At 37.6% G+C, this 22,444-nt stretch overlaps 1 protein-coding gene across 2 annotated transcripts in view; it reads left to right on the plus strand.

The window, feature by feature from the left end:
* The window catches only part of LIN7A (lin-7 homolog A, crumbs cell polarity complex component), a 149,852-nt gene that overhangs the window by 100,831 nt on the left and 26,577 nt on the right, over positions 1–22,444 (plus strand). For both annotated transcript variants that reach the window (XM_053658766.1, XM_037158484.2), the window contains 2 exons: positions 5,237–5,308; positions 7,607–7,816. In XM_053658766.1, coding sequence (XP_053514741.1) covers positions 5,237–5,308; positions 7,607–7,816 — 282 coding nt within the window. The remainder of the gene's footprint in view (positions 1–5,236; positions 5,309–7,606; positions 7,817–22,444) is intronic.

The following is a 22,444-nucleotide window of genomic DNA, read 5'->3' on the forward strand; positions in this document are numbered from 1 at the left end:
CCCTTCCCTGAGTTTGAAAATCTGAAAAACAAGAAACCTATTAAAAATTATAGATAAATATAGATATAAATATCAGTTTTAATACTTACATAGTTTTTTATTAACAAAAAGTACATTCTTGCATGCTTTTTAGTAAAATCCATACATTTAATAAGAGTTAATAAACAATAATGTGGTAGGATTTGGACCATGTCATTTTCCAGTTGGACTTTCCAGTTTTTCATTCATTGTCTGTAATAATTCTAGGGTTATGTCTTTTCTCTTTTTTCTCTCTTGAAGTAACTTGGTCTAATGTCATTTTCATTTTTCACAATGTTGCTGAAAGGTTTATTCTTTTTGCTAGTCACTAATATAGAGGGGTTTATTTAATCCTGATTGTAATGCTACTGATATTTTAGCCACAAGCCTGTTCATGATGAGGCACCATGAAATCTCTGGAGAATCCTGTGTTTGAAAGAGATGTTACCATCACTGAACTATATCTGTTGCTCTGCACACTTACATGCTTTGAGGAATGAGAGCTGAGGTTATCTTTTTATTATATTAAACACTTTCTTAAATGTTTGTAGGTCTTTGGATTTCAAAGCCTTTATTTTTAGTTTCTAAAAATCAAGATTAAATATGTTAAATAGTTTCATCTCTTAAAAGTATTTTCTGCTTTTTTAAAAGTCAGATTTATTGGAGTATAATTTACATAGTGTTATATTTCCCCTTTTCAGTGTTTACTTCTCTGAGCTTTAATAACCACATACAATCTTGTAACCATCACCATTATTAAGATGCAGAACAGTTCAAACACTCCCCAAAAGTCCCCCATTCCTGGTAGTCAGCTCATCTCCACCCCTAGCTTCTGGTAACCTTTGATCTTTTGCTGGCCCTATTAGTTCCCTTTTTCAGAGTGTCACATAAATGCAGTCATCATCGAGTGTGGTTTTTTCACTTAGCAAACGTGCATTTGCAATTCATCCACACTTGCAATATGAGTAGTTTGTTCCTTTTTATTTCATTATTTTATTGTATGGGTTTACTTCCACTTGATCATTCAAAGCTATTTGAGTTGTTTCTGGTTTGTGGCAATTATAAATAAAGCTACTGGAAGTGTTTGCATCTCATTTTTGTATGAATATACACTTGTATTTCTCTTGGCTAATAGCTAGATATAGATAAGTGAATTTTATATTCAGTGTACATATATATACCTTGTAGAAAACTGTTATCTTGTTTTCTCAGGTGGCTGTGCCACTTTCCATTTCACCCAGCAGTGTACAAGAGGTCTAGTTGTTCGACATTCCTGCCCTTACTAGGTACTGTCAGTATTTGTTTTAAATCCAGACAATCTCTGAAGTGTGTCGATGGACCTAATTATGGTTTCAATTTTAATTGTTCCCCAGTGAGTAAATTCAGTATCTTTTCATATTTGACACCCATATATCATTTTTGATGACCTGTTTGTTCAAATACTTTACCTGATCTTTAATTGGGTAGTGTTGTTATTATTGACTTTTGAGAGTTCTTTCAATATTCTGGATATGAGGCCTTTATCATATATGTTTTGCAGTTATTTTCTTTCAATCAACCTGTCTTTTCATTTTCTTAACAGTGTTTTCCAAAGACTTAGTCTCTTGCCCCACCCTGTTTTAAACTACAGTTTTAATCTGTCTTCTTTCAGTTTCTAAGCCCTCATGTTAATAAATTTACACAAATTCCTAATAAACTAATTATACTATAACTTTTGGAATTTGGGACTAGAAGATAACCAGCTTTAAAGAAAGCACAATTCTGTGTAACATTTACTTGAATAATCTAACAATCAGGAATCAGGAATTCTCTTGGCTGAATGTAACAGAAAAATGCAATTTCAGTGATTTAAACAAATAGGACTATTTTTCCTTATTACATTTTGAGAGAAAGGCAACTGCTTGCGGGTTTCATTATATCCACACTTAGGATGAGAAGGTAGAAAAGGGAGGAGAACAGAACATGTACCAAGAGAGCAACACTTTTCCAGAAACCTCTGGAGCTTCCAACTGAATTCTCACTGGACGGAACTGGGTCATAGGGTCAGACAATGCTCAGCGGAGCGGATTGGGTTAGGCAGGCCCACCTAGTGTCTGGTTCGCATGGCACTTTTTAAATAACATCAAAATATGAGAAGTAATAAAACTAAGACATAATCAAAATCTAGTTTTGAACTCAAGGCCTTTTTTTCATACTTGGCTGGTCAAACAGCTAAATTCTAACGGCATCATTCCAATTGTCTCTTAGTCGTGAATATAAAAGTAATAATAGAAATATAGTAGCTATTATAAGGATAATAGGTTATGGCTTATGGGGCTACATACTTTATCTTCTTTGACTGCTTCTTGAAGGGAAGGTTTCACGTAGCAGAAAAGTAAGATGCGCAGGTAGTAGGTCGTTGCTTAAGGTCACGTTGAAGAGGAATCCAGGATAAGCAATTTATGGTGTAGCTTGATCACGCCTTACTGACTTATTTGTAGCAGTCAGGGTTTTTAAAATCAAGAGTGGTTCAGAGTAGTTTATATTGTGGCATTGTCTACAGAGTCTGCATATACGTGTATACACAAAATCTCAAAAGCAAAAATCCTTTTGTGCTAGAATTTCAGCTGTTTGTCTTAAACTCTATCTAAATGGGGATTCTGTTATAAACTTGGTAAATAAATTGAAGTTAAAGTGAAGCTTTTACTTCATTAGTGTTTGTTATTTTCTCAGTGATAAAATTTCCATCCAGTAAAAGGAGCCTATTTGCTTTTGAATATAAAAAGTAAAATTTAAACTCTTCAAAAAAAATTGACAAGACCTATAATGAACATTAATGTTAATTCAGAGTTCTACAGGTAGCCATTAATTTTTTCTCTCAAATTTTGGTTTAAGTACCAAACATCCTTACCAGAATATTAGCAGAACAAATGAATAAATGAATCTGCTGAACCAGCTCACTACCAGGCAATTTCTATTGCCTTTTCTAAATCAATCTATATTTATAAATTTGTAAGAGCTTCAAATATGTTCTAAATATGCAAAATGCTGTTGAATCTGTGCTAAGCACTCATGGTTAGGAAATCACTGACACAAAAAGGTAAAACTCTACGAGAGTTTCTGTCAAGTGTTTGACTCTCGCCAGGAATTAAACCCATCTTAAGCAATAGACTGTGCTTCAAAATGCTGCCACTGATGTTTGCCAAAAGTCTGGGCACCCAGGGGCTCTGGAGATCTGAGCCCCACTGCCCCTTCTCAAAGCGCATACAACCATTTTTTGCTTTCCCTTTAAGAAATCTCTCAGGGTATCTGGTAAGATACTTTAGCTTTCCAGAGCAACTTTCTTCATAATTTCACAAATACTTTTATAATTATCCTTGAAAAGCAAGATAGTCAAAGATACATTTTATCCCTTAGGAATTGAGAGGATAAGAAACTTTCATAAGGTGACATAACTAATAAAAATAAAATTGGTATCTCCAACATTTGACTTGACTCTAGAATCAAACCATGCCCTCTTCAGCCCATTTTTGAAAGTCAAAGAATCAGAATCTACTATTTTATTGAACAACAACAAAAAGATGGGCAATAATATTGGGATTGTCTCACTTAATCTTAGTATATTATAAGCATAATGGAGGATGCTATTTCACTTTCATTTTGAGTGAGGAATTTATCATTTTCAAAATTGTTTTATTATACATTTGTAGCCACCACTTCTATAATGGTAGGTACTATATACAACCTGGATGCCTTCATTAAAAATAGAAATAAGTACTTGTGATATCTGCAAGGTTTTGTTCCCATTCATGCTGCCAAAACAGTAGTGGTCTGATGTTCTCTTAATAGAAGAAAGCCCAGTGTGATTGAAAGAGGAGAGGTTTTCGAGGCAGTTAAGTACCATCTTGGGTAAATCTGCCCCTGACTCGCTATGCGATCCTGGAAGGCAGATCAGCATGTCGGCATGTCCGTGGCTGTTTGCTCAGGGGTAGATTGCCTGATCCTTAATTGTGAGACTTGCATGAATTCATAGATATAAAATGCTTAGCAATACACTCAGCTTAAGCTCTCATTAAGTGCACACCAGAATCATAATTTACTCCAAAAATTATTTATGGAAAATTTTCGAGCCCCTTTACTTGGCGCTATGCAAGTGTGTTTTTATGGCTTACTAATTTTAGCATATAAAAAGAAAAGCTATAGCTTGATTCCTTAGTTCCTGGTTTCTCAATCTCAGCGTGATTGAGGTTTTGGTAGATAATTCCTTGCTGTGGGTGGCTGCCAGGAGCATGCTGAAACACTGTCCTTTCCCCATTGGCAACAATACAAAATGTTCCCAGACATTGCCAATGTCTCCTTCCTTGGTGGTGGGGGAGGGGGAGATTTGTCCCAGTTGAAAACTACAGTTTTTGATTAATTCTTCTTAAAAAGTGTTGATGAACTTTTAGTCATAAGAGATTTCTTCTTGAAAGATTGGGGTCAAAAAATGTGAGAACCATTTAATAATAATAGTAATTAGCCCAACTATATTAATGTAAGGCTCCAACTTAGCTCTATTAGTCAGCAAAACTTTTATGCTTTCCACAACATCATTCTGGGTCTAGATTTTACCGTGCATTCTTACTGTTTTCTTTACATATTGATGTGAACACATAGTTGATATGTTGCTCTGTTACTAGTTATATGCGTCTCTTACTTATCTTTGCTCCTGAGTACTTTTTTATCTGTGAATTACAAGTGTGTCATGAACAGTAACATATCCTCCAACATGGAAAGAAAAGATAGTTATTCCAGTTTTGTGTAATATTAATTTAGAAAACTATTTTTAAAGTGTTACTTAGATTCAGGAAGTAACTATATATAAAAGTATGTATATATAAAATTTTTATCACACATTTGACAGATAGAGCTATATATAACGGTGACAATTTTTACTGACAAAGTAGTTTTTATAGTATATATGAAAAAATAAATGAATTCTTTTATTTGATAAACATGAACAGCCAAATTTAAAAATTATGAATAAAAGTGATTACCTTCTCTGTCCCACCTCTCCCCCCTCACCCCCCCCAAAAATAAGAGGAATTTTGGGCCCAAGTCATCAGGATAATTGATTCAGACCTAGTCCACTTTGTGTTAGGGAACTTTTGTATTGCAATGAAAATATACTGTCCCCTCTGCAATGAAAGAATGAATATTCTTCATGTTCTTACACATTTTTTTTATGTGAACATTTCAGGTATATCAATATATGCATGAAACAATAACTGTTAATGGCTGTCCCGAATTTCGTGCCAGGGCCACAGCAAAGGTAAGACTTGAGTAACTTTAAAAATATACTTAACCCCAGTGATCTAGTAATTGATTGTGCGCGTGTGTGTTTCAGGTATTCTCGTGTGTACACTGTAAGAGAATTTAGACATCAGTGGCAGCCCAGAGTCTAGAACCAGTACTACTTCCCAGGTAAAAATCCTAATGGAAAATTGAACGTTTCTGCTGCTTCTGTAGCTTAAGAAAGGAGAATGATTTCATTAAACTCACTAAATGTCCATTTGGCACAAGCAAATCTACTGATTCATTGTATGAAGTACTACTTGCTTTTCTGACACATTCCTCTGATCTGAAAGAACCTGTTCCCTACTCAGTGCATGAAGATTTATTCGCACAAGTCTACAGATTTGATTTCAGTTAGTCATTAGGAGAACTCACCTGACACCCAGCAATGTAGGAATCTTGCACGTAAGCTGTGGAGCAGCGGGTATTCTGCTGAAAGAATGTGATACTGACTTAACGGGCCACCGTGTCACCTTTTGTGGTGGTGACCACATTTGCTCCTTAAAAACTTAAATCTGAATATTGCAGAGACCCTACCAATGGGAATGTTACAGTGATAGAATCACACAAGTATCTGGAAAATAGACCATTAGGAAATAACAGTTTTAAACTAAAATCGCCAATGCTGTTCTTAAATTACAAATACAGAAATATTGTAATTCATACACACTTGTTCTTTAAAGGCTTTTTATGTTTTTAGTAATATATAAGAAATAAGAACTGGTGAAAATAACCAAACTTTTTCATTTAATTCTTTTTGTGTTATATCACTTTTTGTTTGGTTTCTCTCCAGATTTCTTAGTTTTGTCCTGTAACTGAACACTGTAGATTTGTGAGTATTTTTTTAACCCAAGCAAAAAAAGGGTATTATTATCATTACATCATGCTTTGCTTGTACTGAAGTGGAACACACAGAGAAAAAATGATCCCTACATGGTTTAATTAAGGGGAAAGAGAATTATGTAGTGTTTTACCGTTCTCATTTCTTATTCATGTAGAACAGCAGGATAGCAGCATAATGTTGCAATAGCACAATATTTTCTGGTTGTTTCTGGGCTGTCTGCATTGCATCCATGTCAGCCATTACTATGCATGATGACAAGGTTTGCATGAGCAAATGCATGTAGCTAAAAACAAGCCATTATTTCCATATCATTCACCTTCATTCATTAAATGCAGACGGTAGCTAATGCTAAATTGATGCGATAATGCTGTGTGTGGAGAAGAATGTACAGTAGTTGGGAACCAATATTTTTACAGTGTTTAGTGAATCACTTTATAATAGGCATCTAATTAACTGATTAAGAAAGGTTAATGGAGGTGGAAAATAAGAAGCAGGCAAAGAATATTTTCTTGTTAGAAATTGCTTAATTTTATTATGCCGTAATTTTATTTCCATGAGGGGTGGGGACTAATGGTAAGTTTTTTCATATGATTTATTTTTTAACTTATTATATGAATTTTAAAGTAAAATCATGTCCATGTTAAATGATATTTTGTATAACTAGGTATAAAACCATAGACTGCTCATTATACCTACATTGCTGTAGTAGTTAATGTCAATGTAAAATTTCAGGGGAAAAAAAGGCGTGTGCCAGAAAAGAGGGTATCTTAAAAAATGTGGAATATTGATCAGAAATAGTAATCTGTTCGAATCTATTATTTTATTATAACTCTTATTTTCTTTTAGGCATTCACAAAAAAAAAAAAGAACCAAATTTGCCAAGTCAGTGGTCTTTTGCAGTCAGAAAATTATAGATGTATTTGCTAGCACATACCCATATACATATAAGTGCTTCTCAGTGTATTAAATAAATTATTATGAAGATGTGTGTGTAAGCACCAGGCTACACTGTGTGTCATACAGAGAAGTGTCAGCTACCAGCTCTGCCCTTTGGGTGCCCACAGTCACCATATGTACATAATGATTACAGTATATGTGCCATATGTAGGTAGCATATGGACCAAACCTATTTGGAGTATAAGAATAAGAGTAATTCCATCTAATAGATAACTGGGGAAAATGTTTTCTGTAAAAGAGAAGTTTTTATCATAGTGGACAAGGTCTAGAAAGTTGGAAATAGCTGGACTGGACTTGACCAAAGAAACTGAACCTTAGGTGATATCTGCGTGCAGAACAGCCCTCCCTTTTGTGTTCTTTCTTCACAGGAGAAGGCTATACAAATATGAGGAGTTGCCTGATCGCCCCCCTGCAAAGCATATGACTAGCCATGCTTTCCTTGTTGTATTACCAAATGACCATCTTTTCTTGCAGGCAACAGTTGCAGCTTTTGCTGCTAGTGAAGGCCACTCCCATCCTCGGGTAGTCGAACTGCCAAAGACTGATGAAGGCCTTGGTTTTAACGTGATGGGAGGAAAGGAGCAAAATTCCCCCATTTATATCTCTCGCATCATTCCTGGAGGCGTGGCCGAAAGACATGGAGGCCTCAAAAGAGGAGACCAGCTGCTGTCAGTGAACGGAGTGGTATGTTCATAAAGTAACTAGAGGTTTTCTCCTTAAACACATTCTTTTTTTTCCCCCTGTTGTTACTGAAGCCAGTGTTGAAGTCCTAGAACAAATAATAACTTGGTGTCCAAATAGCTTCCTAAGAGTTGATGGATATTAAACCAACAAAAGCAGTAACTTGCAGTTTTTGTGCCTCCATTCATCTTGTTCTGATATGATATATGTACGAACTAGTTGGAAAATCATCCCAACTGATAGAATTTTTCTCATTTAACACTCTAATTGAATTAATGTTTAGAGAACATAATAATTTCCAGGTACTTTTTATTCAAAGTTGATAAGCAAATATATTTTAAAAATAAAGATAGAACTCTTCACCCTACATTCTTTATTTAGTTAAAGAGGAGGGATAATTTTAGCATGTATGAAAATGCACATGGAAAAGGATAATTCTCAGATCATTCTTTAAGGCAAGTGTACAGCTACTGTTTACTAAAAATGTCAGCCTCCCCCACAAAAATGTTTGATTACATTATCTATTATTCAATATCGATATTTTAATTTTCACATGAGCTTAAAGCAGATTAAAATATATTACATTTTTTAGAAAGAGGAACATACTTTTTGTCATAACCTCATATCCTCTGGATGCCATTAGCACCACATGTAGTGAGGAGTTGCTGAAGAAATAGATTACTGTAAAATGAATAGTTTTCTTCCCATAATTTTTACTTACATCAAAAATAAATAACCACCCTGGCTGGTGTGGCTCAGTGGGTTGGGTGCCATCCTGCGAACCAAAAGGTCACTGGTTCAATTCCTGGTCAGGGCATGTGCCTAGGTTGTGCCCTGAGCATGTGCCCTGGGCAGGTCCCCAGTTGGAGAAGTGACTGAGCAATGCCTCTCTTTTACACCGATATTTCTCTCTCTCCCTTCTCCCTCTCCCTGGCTCTAAAAATAAATAAAGTCTTTAAATAAATAAATACCTAAAACACACATTTCAGAAGCGTAAATAAGATCATGTCAATGATTACCTTTTTATTTCCTGGAAACTTAAGATTTTAATAAACTAGATTTGGGGTTTTTCTGCAGACATATGATTTCTGCTTAGACTATCCAGATTAAAATGCATTTAAAATGTATTATTTTATTGGTAACTATGGGGTAAATTGTTTTGTACTTATATCTTGCATTTTATATATTTTTATCTTTTGCCTGACTAATAGTTCCGTAGAGCCCAAAACTACCCCTTCACCTCTGCTAATCCCTCGTGTACATCAAAATCACCAACCCGTGAATGCTTTCCATTACTTCAGCATTCCAATTCTAAAATTACCATTTTGTTTACTTTTGTCCATGTAACAATGCTTTGAGATGAGTGCTTTATTGACCTTTAGGTAACTGTGACTTTTTCAAAGTATGAAAATAGTAATTTTGGAGTCAAACTTTCTAGGACACTGCTCTAGAGCTAGGTCATATAATTAATTAGGTCTCAGAGTAATCATTTGTGCTTTAGTGTATGAATTTCCAATTTTTCTGAATATATTGGGTAGGTCACAAGAACATATAGAATTCAAAACGTGAAAAGTACAAAAAGAACCAAAATTATATTAATAGTAATTGTAATTATGTAAAGCATAATAAATATATGTGAATCACTTTAATAGGCAGTGCACTTTTAACTGTTTGTCAAGGGAGCCAGAGAGTCTTGATTTAGCCCATGTGTTTGCAGGAACAACACAGTTTGTAGGCATTTCATAATTACTCATCCATTCCTTGCAATGACGATGTGCGTTTATACGGGAGGCTTTTGATGGGGTGGGAATTGGAGAGATGAATAGGACATATAAGACTCTACCACTCAATTTTCATATGATTGTAGATTAATATCCCCTAAACGTAAATTTTCTAATCTGGATAAGGGCAGTAGGAACTTGAAGGGTGTTGATAAAGATTAAAATAAGGCAAAATGTCTGTGGAGAACTGTCCGGTAATAATTTGATGATACACATCTTGAATAGGTAAGGATGGTTACTGAAGCAGGCTGAGGAGGGTTAGCGATCCTCTTATGATAGTGCTAAAGCTGGTTATGTTACACGTAAGTCTTACAGCAACTTCTCCTGTACTCATAGGCAAAATTTTGGCAAATGTTTATTAACAAAAGAGTCATTAATAGATTCATGCAACCTCTCTATAAGTTTGGTGTAATCATAGTTCTGTGTCCATTCAGATGTTACAATCAGTACCTTAGAAAAAGGGCTCGCTTGAGGCAGATGAAACAATATTCCAAGACCAGGATTCTGGCACCTCTATATTCAGCATCAGACAACCAGAAATCTATTAGACTGACCGTTGGAAATAGGAAGGTTTAGAGATCAAACTTGTGCTACTAATCCTAAGGCACAGGCCATGGGCCTCTTTAAGATTCCTGTACCCTGTTCATGTAAAGGTAGGGAATGTCTCCAAAAGTCTTTAATATTCCATATTAATTAAGTTCCATTTAGCATGCTGGTTGATGAGTCACTAATCTTGTCAGCGAGAATCCATTTTTCCCATATTATTGCTAATAAGCAAAGCATCATTTATTCATTGAAATGGGTATAACAAATGCTTATATAGTGGCCAGTCTCTAAAGCCTTCCTGACATACTACTTTCTGACCACTTTGGATCAGTTTACAAAGCTCCTAAATTTGATATTTAAAATATTGCACATCCATATAATCAAACTATATATTATAAATGACCTATTTTAAAGTATTTAAAAGTAAGCTGTGTACATTTTAAGTATCTTAATATTTATCAGATGATCATCAAGAGGTAGTTTTCCTTCTGTGAATGAGAAACTGCATGACCCAGTGGTTTTCCTGTAGTCACTCAGAGTAGTCGATCCAAGGCCAAGACCTTGGGCTTCTAACACCCAATCCAGAAGTCTTTTTTATATAAATAACTTTAGTCAGACCAAAGTATTTAATGAAAAGGTTTACTTTGTAATGAAAGGGCCAAAAAAGAAAAGATTAGCAAGTGTCAAATTATTACTGTTTACACTTAAAGTACCATTTAAGGAAATTAATATGGAAGATTTTCAGAACATGCCATTCTAAACTGAGAACAAATTTTGGAAGAACATGATTTGTAGGGTTTAAGCAAACCTTAACTACTTCAGTACTCTAGGAAAAACTTCCTAATGCCTTACCTAGAAAGTAAAGAAATTATCGTGGATCTTTCAACATCTGAAAGATGTTGAAAGTATCTTAGTACCTTAGATGTCAAAAAGAAGGAAACTCATATCAACTCAGCTATCATTGGGAGAAATTTTTGGCATGTATTTATTTATTTATTTATTTATTTATTTATTTATTTATGTAATTATTGTTCAAGTACAGTTTTCTGTCTTTTACTCCTATCCCAGTCCACGCCCCCAGTGCTCCCTACCTCCCTCCCATTTCCACCCCTGTTAGTTTTTGTCCATGTGTCCTTTATACTTGTTCCTGTGAATCCTTCCCCTTTTCCCCTGAAATTCCCTTCCCTCTCCCCTCTGGTCACTTTCCCCCTGTTCTCTATTTCAGTGTCTTTGGTTATATTTTGCTTGCTTGTTTGTGTTGTTGTTTAGGTTCCTGTTAAAGGTGAGATCGTATGGTATTTGTCTTTCACCGCCTGGTTTATTTCACTCAGCATAATGCTTTCCAGTTCCATCCATGCTGTTGCAAAGGGTAGAAGCTCCTTCTTTCTTTCTGCTGCATAGAATTCCATTGTGTAAGTGTACCATAATTTTTTGATCCATTCATTTACTGATGGGCACCTAGATTGCTTCCAGCACTTGGCTATTGTAAATTATGCTGCTATGAACATTGGACTGCATAGGTTCCTTTGGATTGGTGTTTCAGGGTTCTTAGGATATAATCCTAACAGTGGAATTGCTGAGTCAAAAAGCAGATCCATTTTTAGTTTTCTTAGAAAATTCCATCCTGTTTTCCATAGTGGTTGTACCAGTTTGCAATTTTTCTATTCCTGAGTTCCAAAAGAAATTTCCCATGAAATTTTTATAAATGAGACATTGAATCACCTAATGCAGTTTTATAGAAAATACAGAGGTTTTTTGTGTATGGCTGCTTCTTAAGTCAACCCTCAGTAAAAACTTAGAGCTGAGTCAATTAAAATTTTTTACAGGAGGTCAAAATGTTACAGATAGAATTTATAGCTTTTTAATGATCCCCTTTTCACTGTTTTACCCCCAAGTGTCTCATCAACAATTTTGAGAAAAGACTAAAGAATTCCTTATAAAGGCAGCAGCCAATATAGAGCCAGCGGGGAAGTAAATACGTGTGGTGATCGAGTCCACATGTAAAAAATTTCAGTAGCATGGTACAGTAGACCTAATTTAACAAGAATTTACACCAGGTCCTGCTCACATACCTGGAAAACTGTCTACCTGCGTGCAGAATTAGGGGAATGGCTAACCATCAAACTGTGGAACAGAGAAAAAGCCTGGGGGATTTTTGTTGAAATTAAGAGGAATATTGTATGAAGCAACTTGGGAAAAAGAAAAACAAAAACATGTTAAAGTGGTTGTAGTGCCCATGAATACAAATATTACGCACAGATGTGGAGGGAGATTGGTCCATCGCTTGCGTGAGGCAGCCCGCTGTGTGTGCCTGACCCTGTTTCATCCTTGTGTGAAGAACACTAACTGGTTCAGGTTGTGGGTTCAGTCTCTGGTCGGGACAGGTTCGGGAGGTGACCCATCAATGCTCCTCTCTCTCACTGATGTTTCCCTCTCTCCTTCTTCCTCCCTCTGAAATTAATCAGCATATCCTTGGGTTATTATTAAAAATACTTTTAAAAAAAGAACAATAAGCTAATTCAGAGATGAGCAGTTTTGCATATAATGAACATGTTAGAGAAGGACTTGACTGTTTAAGACGGAGAAGAAAGCACCGGGGAATGATCGTTGCCTTCCATTGCCCTCCAGTGTGTGAGGCACCAGATGACAGAGCCCAGACCAGTGAGTAAAAGTCACGAGGTAGAGCTCTCTAAATAGAGAAAGACTGAGTCATGAAATAGTATGTGTCCATTGTTTGAGGGTTTTTTCCCCTTTTTAAAATTTATTTTTAAATTATTTTTCAACTATAGTATTCTTTCTTTTACTCCCTCCCCAGCCGACTCCCCCCATGCCCCCCACCTCCCTCCCATTTCCACCCCCTTAATTTTTGTCCATGTGCCCTTTCTACTAGTTCCTGTAAATCCTTCCTTTTTTCCCCTGAAATTCCCTCCCTTCTCCCCTCTAGTCGCTGTCCCCCTGTTCTCAATTTCAGTGTCATTGTTTTTACTTTGCTTGCTTGTTTGTTTTGTTATTTAGCTTCCTGTCGATGGTGAGATCATTGTTTGAGGTTTTAATCAGAGATTAGAAGGCCACTGGCAAGAGCATTTCAAAATATGGGAACTTGGAACAGTGGGCCCAAGGTCCCTTTTAACTGTGACTCTAATTCTGTCTTGAGATGAAATTTGAATGAGACTGCCATATGTTCCTACACACCCGCTCCTGCAGGTGTTCACATGGGTCAGGCTCCAACTGTCTCTGTGCACACTGCTGAGACGTTTTCTCTGAACACAAAGGTTATAAATATACTGTGACACAATACAACACTTTCTATTTAGTCAGTATATTATAGTTTATGAGCAGTATTCACAAGAGATTCTCCTATTTGTTCCTCAAAACAGTCTCATGAAATGGGTAGGACCCCATTTCTTTCTGTTCTCTCTCTCTCACACACACACACGTCAATACACACAGATGCACACACAGACCCACACCCAAGTATATACACATGAAGTAAATCTCAACTTTTACCATGATTATAACTAATGCTTAGCAAATATAATAATTTATCATTTTAAAAGTCAGTTCTATGGAAATCTTTAAGTTCTTTGGATTGTGCCAAGGTCAGTGTTCTGGTTTTAATATTACACAATAGTTTTACAAGATGTTCATATTGGGGAAGGTGTGTAAATGGTGCTTGGGACCTCCCTGTACACTTATTTTCAACTTCCTGTATATCTATAATTATTTCCTGATATTTCTTCAAAGGAGGAAAGCCTTAAAAAATCAAGCTGAAAGCTGATAGCCTACTGGTACTGATGGGGGAGAGGGCAGGTGGTAAGCAGGAAGCAGAGGAAAGAAAGATAAAATAAAATCACAAGAACTTTAAAAATATGTCATAGAGGAAAGACATAGAGGAAAGGCCTTCATTAGCATCTGAAATCCAAGCACTGTTTTAGAGTATCATTGGTGGGAAAATTTTGCAGCTAAATTCACCTGGCTCTGTCGTTACTGCTAAATAAAGCTATCGATACAGTGCATGCATGGTGCTAATTGATTTTTAAGCCTAACAGACGAATGAGTAAAAATTTAGGGATGAAACAGAATAAATTGTTTCCCTGGAACATCTAGTCATTTCCCATTTTATAAATATCTATGCCAAGTTAAAAATGATACTCACAGCCCAAATTATTTATGCAGAAATACTGTTTGTCAGGTATGGAATGAGGATAGAAAAAATTAGAACTTCAGAGTTAAGTGCTAAGAAGCTACAGCATTCTAGAGAGAAAATGTGTCTTAAAATCTTATTTTCTGTTATCTGAACAAAGAAAAGACACAAATAAAAAAAATTTATATTACTCTGAAATACATGTCATTCTTTATGAAATACATACTTTATGAAAATTGAAGCTGCAGATTAAAATGCCTGCCCCACCGAGAGCAGTAACTTTGTGTTCATTGCCTTGTCTTTAGTCTTAGAATAGTCTCAGCACATAGTTGAAGTCCCATATACATTTTCTTATACTTAAGGAACACTAAGTACTTTACATAATGACTTTATTAGTTCCCCACAATTATCTTCAGTGGGCGCTCTCACTAGCACTCACTTTACAAATGAGGAAACTGAGGAAGATGGAGATTGAGTAGCTTTCCCAAGGGCACACGGCTACTGAATGGCACAGCTGGAAATTCTAACCCAGGCAGTCTGGCCTTATTCATCATGATTTAAAGGTAAATAAGTATCTCAGCCATTCGAAAATTAGTATTTTCATGTATGGTGTAGAAAAGATCAAGGTGTCTTCACCTTTATGTGTTTGCATAAAAAAGATCATTTTTGGTCTGGAGAGGGTATATTTGTTTTTCTCAAATTCTCATAAGAGGCTTTGACCTTTGAAAAGTTGAGAAGACCTAATCTTAAAAATGGTAACATTTTGAAAAAGGAGATTACTTGAATTCAAATGGCACAGAATACAGAGAGGCAGGAAGAGTTTGGTTTGAATGCATTTGAATTATTCAGTCTGCCTAATTCCTCGCTCCCCTTTGTGCCAGGCACAGAAACACTGGGGGCCCAGAGCGTGTGGCCCACACAGCCAGGTATAGCCCCGATGACCCACATCGCTCCCTGGGTCCACTCGATAGTCTGAAGGGAGCCCAGGCAGACACACAGGGGGAAGGCAGAGTGCCAGCCTTCGGTTGCCGCAAAGGCCTGGGGCGAGCGTCCCCACCTCAGTCCTTGATTGAGGAGGCCCCAAGTAGCACAATTCTCTCACATTCTGTCTCTGCCTAGGAGTCCATTCCAGACCCTTTGCCTTTCTTGGCATCTGAGAACGAGGTTGTTTGGGTTGTAATTAACTAGAAGTGCAAACTGGAATTTCAGTTAAGTGTTGAAAATTTTTGTTAGTGAATGGCATCTTGTGACATTCCACTCACAATTGTGAAGGAGCGAAGAGAAGTACAGTCGGGTGGCTCCCTCCTCAAATTTTATTCCATTCACCAACAGAATGCACCAATAAGGCAGCACTAGATGAGATGGTGCTCATCTAGTATATTTTGCCACAATGAGCAGGTGGCATTCAGCCGCCTTCGTTTTGAGTTGGCTCATGATAAGAGTTCCTTTCATTTAAAAAGTGGAACAGGGAGATATGGTGCTGTCCCAGTTGAATAAGTAACAATAACTTACTGGCTCGAAGGGCTACATTCTCACCCTGTGATTTCAGCCAGCAGGAACGGGCACCAGGTCCGTTGGCTCTCGGACATTGCTATACCAGCTTGACCTGAGAGCAACACACTGAGATTGTGTTGAAAAAAATTGATTGAAAGTGTATCAGTGCCAGAACACACTGGCATCTGGCCACTGTTAAAGTGCAGATCTCCAGCTACTAGAGAGCTTTCACACACGGGGGTCACGCTGACCCAAATCTCTGTTTAGATTGCTGATAATGGATATTTGACTATTAAGTTCAGTTACTGGTGCAGTTTTCCTCATAGTTGTTAGCCTCATTTTCTTACCACTTGTTGTTTGTGTTTTCCTCATTTTGTGCTATTTCACAGAGTTTTTTGTTCATTCAACAATTATCTGTAGACCAATTATTATTATATGACAGCTTCTGAGCTAAGCCCTGGGTATAAATGGTGAACAAAACAGAAAAAGGTTATAATCCTCTTGGAACTTTCTGCCCAGTTGAAGGTAAGAAAATAATGATGCTAATAATAAACATATGCACATGGATGTATATGTAAGTGGTGATATATCCTCCCTGTGTCCTAGCCTAAAGGAAATTTTCCCAGGGATTTGGTTCAGTTCCACATTGGTCAATGTAGTGAAATGTGCCTGTGCCGATTAGTTTCTCGTGGTTCTTGTAACAAATTACCACAAACTCAGTGGCTTAAACAATAAAAAATGTATTCTCTCACAGTCCTGGAGGCCAGAAGTCAGAAATCAGTTTGAATGAGCCAAACCCAAGTTGTGAGCAGGACTGTGCTCCTTCAAGAGGTTCTAGAGGAGACCCCTTTCTTGCTTCTTCCAGTTGCAGCAGGTGGCTGCCTGCTGTCCTTGACTTGTGGCCACCCCACTCAGATCTCTGCCTCCATGGGAATATCACCTTCTTTTCTGTCAAATGTCCCTCTACTTCCTTCCTGAAAGGATGCTTGTGAGGCCCATCAACACCATGCAGTGTAATCTCCTTAAAATCCTTAACTTAATCATGTTGACAGAGACCCTTTTCCCACATAAGGCATCATTTGTAGGTTCTGGGGAATAAGAACTGATGTGTGTGAGAACCATTAACCAGCCTTCCACGGTGTGCTCATGTCCTGAATCCAGGGGGCTTAGAAACGTCCAGGGCAAGGAATGGGATCGGTTGCCCACAGGCCATGGACACATTGGGTTCCCACTCAGGACAGAATGTGCTGAGTATTTCAGCTCTACTCCTGGTACTGACAGTGCAAGTTTCTTCTCTTCCTCTCACCTCGGGTATGTTTTATAGTCAATGAAGTCCCTCAGACTCCTCTTCCCCCTACTCCTCCAGCCCCAGTCCTGTCTGATCTTTAGATGGTGAAAAAATGCAAACATCTTTTTTCTACCTTACAGCCAGGGGCTTTCAACTAATTTTGAGTCCTTTTTATTTTTCTCCCTAGATGTGGGCCAAGGGAAGAAAAGGAGGAGAGGAAATGCACAACAATCACAAATGTACACTTTAGGATACAGCACTGCCTTATAATTAAATGCTATGACAAATGTTAAAGGCAGGAAAGGAGAAGGAAATGAGATGCCATGTAAAAGAATAAGAGGCGCTACCATTCATAGTGTTAGGAATGGCCTTTTTCAGGGGTGACATTTAAGCTAAGACTAAGGGTGAGAAAGAAGAGTCAGTCACCATCAGAGAAAAGAGCCTATGAGAAGATCCCCAGGTAAGAAAGTCCATGACTTGTCTGGTAGGAGTGGCTGAACAAAAAACAGGGACTACAGACCTGGCTGGTATAGCTCAGTGGATTGAGCATGGGCCTGTGAACCACACAATCGCGGTTCGATTCCCAGTCAGGGCACATGCCTGGGTTGCAGGCCAGTTCCCAGCAGGGGACACACAAGAGGCAACCATACATTAATATTTCTCTCCCTGTCTCCTTTCCTTCCCCTTTAAATATAAATAAATAAAATCTTAAAAAAAAAAAGCAGGGACTGCAGCACGGAGAGTTGGATAAGCTAGCCAAAGAGTTGGTTGGGAACCAGATGAGGCACATTCATACAGTGCTACCAAAATGTCTGTTTTGTTTTAAGTGCAAACAGAATCTCAGTGTCCATCAGATCTTAGCTCTGGTGATGCACTAAGGATTTCTGATACCTTCTATGAATATTCACTCAGAAATAAAAAATACTTTTTGCCTATTCTAGGGCATTATTATTATTATATTGAAATTTTCTCTTCATACTCTAAACCACATCACTAAGTTCTGGCATCTACTAACAACTTTAGAAGCCATTTTCATCTTTCTGTTGTTGCATTTAATAGACATCAGAAAATTTTCACTTTATTGTTAATTGACATTTTGAACATTTCAAATAAAACATCACATTTCAAGTTTTTATAATTTTTTAGAAATTTAAGATATTCTAACCATTGTTTGGTCATTTATCATTTGTAAAGCAGAAATAACAATACCTTTCTCAAAGTGTGGATCTGAAGATTAACCAAAAGACTGTGGGAAAGTGTCTGCCACTGTGGCGGCTACTTTTTGAAAACATAGTAACTGTTCATTATTATTGACTACTAATTATTATTAACTGTTAATGTAAATTCCTTTCCTCTAAGGCAGATAATAGTCCCTTCCTATCCTGCATATACATTTTGCCTGCATATACATTTACATTCTCAGCTCAGACTAAGTCACTTCCTCTGTTCTCTGTTTAAGAGGCAGTAAAAGTCACCAATCGAATATTCCAATTCCGGAGGCAGTTGTATCCCACTTATTGGAAGGTATGGACAAGTCCTTGGATTTTGGGGCAGTTCTTACATGTGGGACCCCTGTGACCCCTGGGTGACCCCTGTTCTATCATTCCCCATAGTCATGAGGATAAAAGAGAGAATGAATAAATATAGCGTTGGCAAAAATAAGACCTTATTTTTCCACAAAACACAGCATCGTTGCCATATTATTATTAAATAGCTTTTTTGTCAAACTTCTAAGTGGAACTCTCCATGTCTACTATCACAACAGAGTTTCAACTTACAAAACAGAAACTGTAAATACAGTGATCATCCTTTTCCTCTTGGCTGAGAAGTATGTGGTTCATCTCAGGAATACTGTGTTTGCCTCCAAATTCTTGGCTGGGTCAAGTTCTGGCATCATTTACGCTTTGTGGAACTCACCACATCCAATTACTAGTTATTGTTTTAATCATTGGTAGAAAAACCAGTTTCTATTGCCTAAATGCTACATTTTATGATTCAATTTATGCCTGATGTGCTTGAGAAGGAACATTCTTCTGTCTTATTCAATGTGGGTCTATAGACTTCCGGCACCCACCCAAAGCAGAGCTGGAGTGTTGTTAATACACCACAGTCACATGAGTACACCTAATGAAATGCAACCAAGTTCGGTCTCCAGGTTTGTACAGTTTTCTGTAATGGGTTTTGATCTTGTCCTTTTCTTGACTTTTCTCAAAGGAAGACAGATGAGACTCAAACATGTCATAAGTCATCCTATGTGTGCTACTGGGAAGTTCGTGTGAGATGCCCGAACTCTAACTCAGCTGTAAGTTGCTGAGCCTCTGATTTGGGAAATGCAATGAAAGAGTCTTGTCAGTTGCATGGCAGAACCTCACCTTTCTTAGTTCGGCCAGAGAGCATGGCCAGTTTTAAAGGAGCGGCATGGTACTGATACAAGATGATATAAAATGGAAAAATTAAATACTTTTGATCTTTAAAAAATACCCAAATGACTAAAAACTTGTTTAAAAATAACAAAATAAAATCTAAATCAAAGTTTAAAAAAAGAAAGAGTTTGCATAGTGTGTCATTTTGAACCATAGGCCATCCGGCCTCAGTTCACTGCCTACTCTCATAAATACAGGATCACTAGTTAGCGGTTTTTATCACTGTCAGCTTTACTCAGAGTTAAAATTACATTCCAGCCCTTCAGTGGCACCTAACACTTCTCAGGAAAAGTAATGTTTCTATTCATAGGTATGCCTATTATCACCACAAATATGTAAATGTAGCGTGGCTTAAGATTTAAGAATGCAACTTTGACTGCGAACTTAGGTGGGAGACTTTACATCCTGAAGGTAAAGTCTGCGTATGTTGTAATTATATTTTTGATAGAGCATGAATTTAAATGATTACAAGGCTGGTATGCATCAGATTTAATCTCCTAGCATTGCCCTAGCTTAGTTTATCTATCACCCAGCACCTGCATCTCAACTCAGCTTTTTTATTCTGAACTTATTAGCACATGTGTGTTAGTCATTAACATTCAGATAAATAGTAAAATGTGATATTAGAGAAACTGAAGATTCTAGACTGTCTCTGAGCTACCTCTGAAAGACAAGGAAGCATAATGTTGCACTACATTTGGTTTTGCAAAAGGCTGTCCTTGAAGTAGGAGTAACAAATTTGACTGCTTTGAGTCCAAGAGGAGATTATACAAATGAGTGGAGATGACTGCTTGGGACTGTGCCAGTCTAGGGAAGAAAGGCCCCATTGCAGTTCCAGCCAGTTATTGCCATTGGGGAATGTGAACAGTATTGGCAGATAATTCAGAATTTAAAAAGGAAAACAATAAGCCTTCTGGGTTTGTAGAGGAGACGATAGGATATGTAGGATCTTAAAAGTTAAATAGTAGCCATCCATGGAAATGCCACAGTGAGAGGATTGGGGGGGAATACTCCAGCAGCAGGGACAACACATGCACAAACATGTAAGAGAAACAGCATGATGTGTATAACTAAAGAGTAAGGCAAGGCGTGGTGGTACTGGGGTTGGAACAATGGGTCAAGGCCCTGTTGCAGCAGGTCCCCTGTGCCATAATGAGAAGCCTGGGTGTAGCATTTGAAGGTGTTAGGAAATGGAAAACATAACATGGTTTTTCTGTGGTGAATGGGGTCAGTGTAGAAGTGGAGGGAAATGAGGGTTCTCTGAGGGGTTTTGCAGACATGATGAAGGTCTTAACTAAAAGAAGAGGAGTTAGGGTAGAGAGAAAGGAAAGACTTGAAAACTATTTAGGAGGTTATGGTGTTATAATCCAGAACTCATGACTGGTTGGATGTGGGATAAAGGAAAGGGAATTATGAAGAAGTCCCAGGTTCCTGGCATGGATGTGGAAGAAAAGAGCAGTTGTGTGAGGAGGTGAGGAGCTTAGCACCCAGAAGTTTGTGGTACCTGCGGGCCATCCCAGCGAAAGTGTACAAAATGCGGTTTTAGGGAAGGGCACAGGTTTTCATTTAGTTTTACAGGTGTTAATTTAAAATGAATTAGCGGAGTTCTAGCAAACTCACAGTATTGTAACAATGTAGAAAACTTTTTTTTAATTCCTACTGCATCACTTTCCTACCTACTAAATTTCATTTGTCTTAATCAGAGTTTTTTATCCTTGGAACAGTTAACATTTTGAACAGGATAATCTTTTCTTGAGGAGGCTGTTCTGTGCATTGTGGGTTGTTTAGCAGGATACCTGGCCAGTATCACTCCCCTCTCCCGGGTGACCATCTCCAAACACTGTCAGCTGACCTCTGGGGCACAAAAATCATGCCTGCTTAAGAACCATTGTTTTAACTAAATTAGTCCAATTTCATGAAGACTGAGGAGCTGCACTATTAAAATTTGAATTGCATACATTATGAATGTAGCTAAGTGCTGGTCCAGCTGCCTGCCATTTCGAAAGCCAATACTCGAGAGACATGCTGATGTAAAGGAAAGTGGTTTATTTTCAGGTGCCAGCCACCTGGAAGGTGGGGGACTCATGTCTCAAAGCCCATCCCACATATCAGCCCAAGCAAAGGTTTTTATAAGAAGGGAGGAGGGGAAGCAGAACAAAAAGATCAAGGGTGGGGGGTGAAAAGTCCTCTACACGGGAGGAGCGCTGTAAGGCCAATGATGGTCTACTGTGTGTGTCATCCTGGCTTCACATCGTCTGGGCGTTCAGTTTGGAGGTCAGTAAGTCTCTTGGAGCTGGGATGCCTGAAGGTCCAAGTCTGTATCTTTGGAAGTTAGTATCTGGGATTCCTATACAAGCATGGTATTTATCTACAAGCTACGTATTAGTAAAAGTCAGCATTTACAGAAACAAAGACAAAAGAATGGTGGAACGGGTTACAATTTCCCACTGTCACATGCCTTGCATGGTGTATGTGAACAGAATTGATTTCCACCCAGTTGTAGCATGTAGGGAATTTCAAAGGTGAGGATCATTTTGGAAAAGACTGCGTCCAAGGCTTGTCACTGAATAAAAGAGTCTGTGAAAAGGAGCCCCTGGCAGAACACCTGCCATGGTGTTGACCTTAACACCGTGGATGACAAAGGCCAAAAGACTAACAGCCCATCACTATTGAATCTATCTCTGCAGGCAAACAGTACATTAAGAATATCAACTTAAAGTCTTTAATCAACTGCCAAAAAAATTATCAATGTGCCATGTGCCTTAGCACTGAGGGGGGAACAGTAAACAAAACACAAATCATATTCTACAGGAGTTAAGTTTTATCTAATTTTCCTAGAAACATCTAGTTAAGTTATTTTGTAAATAGAAATAGCTGCATCACTTATTATTTGCCTTAGTTTTAGCTGTGGATGATTTGTAGAAATATTGTGCCGGTACCACAAACAGAAATATG

The sequence above is a fragment of the Artibeus jamaicensis genome, unplaced genomic scaffold (assembly GCF_021234435.1).
Source record: "Artibeus jamaicensis isolate MK-2021 breed Jamaican fruit bat unplaced genomic scaffold, CSHL_Jam_final scaffold_584, whole genome shotgun sequence".
Lineage (NCBI taxonomy): Eukaryota > Metazoa > Chordata > Mammalia > Chiroptera > Phyllostomidae > Artibeus > Artibeus jamaicensis.